At 47.8% G+C, this 4,100-nt stretch overlaps 1 protein-coding gene across 2 annotated transcripts; it reads left to right on the top strand.

Annotated features, from left to right (window-relative positions):
• The first annotated feature begins 853 nt into the window (after positions 1 to 853).
• On the top strand, positions 854 to 2,641 carry LOC109261053 (cornifin-A). 2 transcript variants are annotated; one of them, XM_019439584.2, is made up of 2 exons: positions 854 to 984; positions 2,049 to 2,641. In XM_019439584.2, the coding sequence occupies exon 2, from the start codon at positions 2,068 to 2,070 to the stop codon at positions 2,335 to 2,337; it is 270 nt and encodes an 89-aa protein (XP_019295129.1). In that variant the 5' UTR covers positions 854 to 984; positions 2,049 to 2,067; the 3' UTR covers positions 2,338 to 2,641. The 2 variants fall into 2 exon arrangements, with proteins under 2 accessions (XP_019295129.1, XP_019295130.1); XM_019439585.1 differs by lacking the exon at positions 854 to 984 and adding an exon at positions 1,657 to 1,680.
• The last annotated feature ends 1,459 nt before the right edge of the window (positions 2,642 to 4,100 follow it).

Genomic DNA, 4,100 nt, shown 5'->3' with positions numbered 1-4,100 from the left:
CAGCTTTGATGCTGGGAGAGCCCCCAGGTGATACAGAGCCACGAGAAGGAAAGCATTGCAGCCAGCAAGACCTCCAGGTGTCAGGGCTGGGACTGAGAGTGGCAAAGAAGGAGTGGAAATGGGCTCTTAGGAGCTAAGGTAGTTAGAAGAGGCTTCCAGGTTTTTGGTGGGTGGTGGGTGGTTTGCAGCTGGGTTAGAAAGGAAGGGCCAGGGCCAGAAGGCTGGGTGGAGTGGAGGGAAAAGGTTATCCCAGAAGAGGAATTAGCCCTTGAAAATCTCTGAAGTAGGAGAGGGGTGAAGGTGTGGTTGGTGAAGGCAAAGCAGGTTCACCCAGATTAGCAACCAGTCAGGAAGGGGTGGGGTTGGGGGTAATAATTAAGTAATCTGAATGTGGGTGATTCAATGGGGTTAGGGGAAAGATGGGAAAACGTCCTGGACCCCAGACAAGAAGTCTGTCCTAAGTCAGTCGATGACCTCTAGCATCTACCTTTACAAGACAATTGGTGCCCACCTCAGCTCCTCCGCACCCCTCTCCCGCTTTTTCATGTGCCCAAATGTATTCTGTCCCACAGAATAGAAGAGAGAGCAAGAAGGTAGCAAGGCCACAAAAAGGACTCAGATCGTCCTCCAGGGTTAACTCATGAAACCCTCTAGGAAGTCTGTGGCTCCCCCCTCCCCCCACACAAACCCTATGCCTGGGTCTAAGGGAGAGGGTGGCACTGGGAATCAGGCACCAGTGACATCATTGTCACATAGCCAGTGCCAAAAAAATATCAAGTGGGTGGTTTTCATCACAAAAGCTGAGCCAATTGGTAATTGAGGGGAGTAGGGTGAATCATGTTTGACAGGTAAGGAATGAAAACACAGGGGGCCTGGGGTGATTCTGTTTCCTTGAGGCAGGGCACATTATCCTATAAAAGGCCGGCTGGCCGATGACTTCACATCAGACCAGAGCAACCAGACAACCTGTTCGCTGCGTACCAGGTGAGTCTCTGTTTGGGACCAATTTGAAATTCATGTTTATTTTTTTATTATTGGAAACTGGACAAAGGCAAATATGTTTAAGAGAGCTGATGGGGGTATTAATTAGAGAGAGTACTGGGGTATCTGTATTTTAGAGTAAGGCATAGTTTGGGTGTGAAGGGAATTTAGGGGCAGGTAAGTCTGCTACTTCAATGGATAACTATGGGACTGGGGGCCAGGGAAGGGACAGGTCTGTGTAAGTACCCGTAGTAAGTTAACACCAGGATGTGACTAGGACTCAGACCCAGGTACTCTCAGCAACACCACTATTTTCTCTGTTTATGACTCATAAAAATGTTAATTCATGAGATGGACCTCTACTGTGTGTTTGCTATATTTCAGGCACCATGCCTGTTACACTTTGTGTAAATCAGACTGTTATGCAACTTACTCAGCAAGCTCGCAGCCTAGCAAGGAAGATAGTGCATGCATGTACAAAGATGAAATGCAAAGCAGATAGTGATTGGTAGGGGAACAGAGGGACAGGGAAGGGCTTTGGCAGTTTGGGAGAGCCTATTCAAGATCTCCTGGTGATGGCACATGAGGGCTACAATGGAGGTGATTTGGACGAACAGAGATGGGAAGAACATTTCAGAGCAGACTATATAAGCAAAGGCAAAGCGAGGTCACAGGAGCTAAGACCCACAGAGGCATTCTGTAAGTCACAGGTGTGCTACATGTTTGTAGGGGTGGGTAGACTGCAGTTGTTTCTACAATGTCACTTTCAAAAAGACTTCAGTGTGGTACTTGTCAATGAGGGATTCGACATGCCTGGGGAAGAAATGTTGCTGGGGAATGAACCCACTGAAATGGAGCAGAACAAATTGTCTTTTAGCTCCTTCTCTTGAAATGGCCCAGAAATTATCAAAGCATACTTTACTTTCAAGTGTTCAGGGAGACAGCCAGGGGAAATGAAGTCTGTTTGATTTAAAGGAGACTGAAAAGAAACCTATTTGACATTGAACATGGTTTCTAACCTAGTTAATCCCTGTTTAAATAATCTGACCTGTCTGTTCTGTCTGTAGGGTCAGCCTCCTGTGAAGCATGAGTTCTCATCAGCAGAAGCAGCCTTGCACCCCTCCCCCTCAGCCTCAGCAGCAGCAGGTGAAACAGCCCTGCCAGCCACCACCCCAGGAATCATGTGTCCCCAAAACCAATGAGCCATGCCACCCCAAAGCTCCAGAGCCCTGCCACCCCAAGGCTCCAGAGCCTTGCCATCCCAAAGCACCAGAATCCTGCCACCCCAAGGTTCCTGAGCCATGTCCCTCAACAGTCACCCCAGCACCAGCTCAGCAGAAGACCAAGCAGAAGTAATGGGGTCTACAGCCAAGCAAGCCCTTGGGGAGCTGACCACCGGATGCTGAATCCCCTCTCACATTCTGCTTCTATGCCTTCTTTACAATTAGCATGCTGCCACTCTGAGTCATAACCCTCCCTCTTTGCACCCTCTACAAAGATTTCCCTCACACTGCTCTGGAGGGCTCCGAGCCTCTAAATGACGCTGAGAGTCTCACTGGCTGAGCTACTTTTCTAACTTCTCAGGGCTCATCTAAAGAGAGGTTTGGGGGATCAAGTGGATCTTTCCTGCCCTGCCCCCATTAAATCACTTTTAACTCCACAGTTGGCTGTGGGTGTCATTTGCTGACTCCACTTTCTTAATTGTTTTTTCAACATAAAGCAGCAAAGGGTCTGGCACAGGCACTGAGTGTGTGTGTGTGTGTGTGTGTGCGCACGTGTGTGTGTGTGTCAGGTCGATCGTGGGCTGGCAATGGGTCAAGACCACCCAGAGTCTGTTACTTTGGACACCTTTACCTAGAGCAGGGCTTCTTCTGCACCTGAGTGAATCCCACCTGAGTGTAGATGGTGCCTGTTTCAAGCTGTCTGTGACTTAGTCCTGGTTCCCAAGTTGCCCTTTTTCTGTTTGGTTTATTCCTTTATTGTTCTTCTTCTTTGAAAGAAGTAGTGCTTATATGGATTTCGTCATGATTCTTTATACATCCTCCCTTGTTTGATGCCCCAATACATGGAGCCAAGCCCTGAAACGCTCCTCCAGACCCACACACAGATGAATTCCTGCACACACTGACTCCCCCTCAAATCACACACACACACACACACACACACACACACACACACACACACGCTGACTTGATCACTGAGACCTCTATGCTGTAGCAGGATGGAGAGTAGAATCCACAGTGCCTGCCTAGGAAAAGCCTAAGGGGGTGATATCCACCCCTTTCCCATGTAAATATACACTCATGCAAATACTCACTGATACCAGAGCACACATGCACCTTCCTCTGCTCACAGGCACATGCTCTCTCTCCCCCTGCCCTCCCCACTCCATATACACATCTATTCTCTCTGAAGAGAATAAAAGCAAATGCACCGAAGAAGAAAATGGAAGTTTAGGCAGGCTTCAGAAGGAAGACTGGTTAATAAAGATAAGACAAAACCTCAGCCTGGAATTGAGGGAGAGCAGGTCACCATGGGCAAATATTAGGGTGAAAAGATACCTGAAAGCCACCAGCGAGCCTATTCAGCTTCCAGATAAACAAACTGATGTCCTTCCCCAGAAAGGGGAAGATAATTCATCAAGACCACCCAGAAGTCATGTTTTTGAATCTTACCTAGAGCCCAGCTCTTCAGATTCCGACCCTTTGCTCTCTTCCTGAAGCCATGTCTTCTTGACTTTGCTGGTAACAAGCAAAACATCTAGGGACTGAGAGACCAGCAGAATTTCTAGATGGGCTGCAGTGGTCACTGGGGAATGAACCCCATTTGTAAAATAACATCAAGCAGGTATGAAGCAGACAACAGATGTCAGATGACAGGTGTGTTGCTTATCACCTGCCTCACACCTGCATGATTCAAAAGCGCTCCAGATATGTTTGAAAAGAACTCCAGAGAAATTTGGAGACTGTAAGGCAAAAATTATCCAGCAAAGCTTTGCAAGTTGGCAAGTAATCATCAGACTGGGAGGAGAGAATGATGTCACCTGAGTCTGCAAGGTTTGTGCATGTTCAGGGGATTTAAAATTGCTGCTTGTTGGCATGATAATGTCCTTGACTCTC

The sequence above is a fragment of the Panthera pardus genome, unplaced genomic scaffold (genome assembly GCF_024362965.1).
Source record: "Panthera pardus isolate Hobbes unplaced genomic scaffold, ASM2436296v1 HiC_scaffold_10, whole genome shotgun sequence".
In the NCBI taxonomy this organism is placed as follows: domain Eukaryota; kingdom Metazoa; phylum Chordata; class Mammalia; order Carnivora; family Felidae; genus Panthera; species Panthera pardus.
The sequence above is the reverse complement of the archived record's forward strand: the minus strand, read 5'-3'. Positions and strand labels throughout refer to the sequence as shown.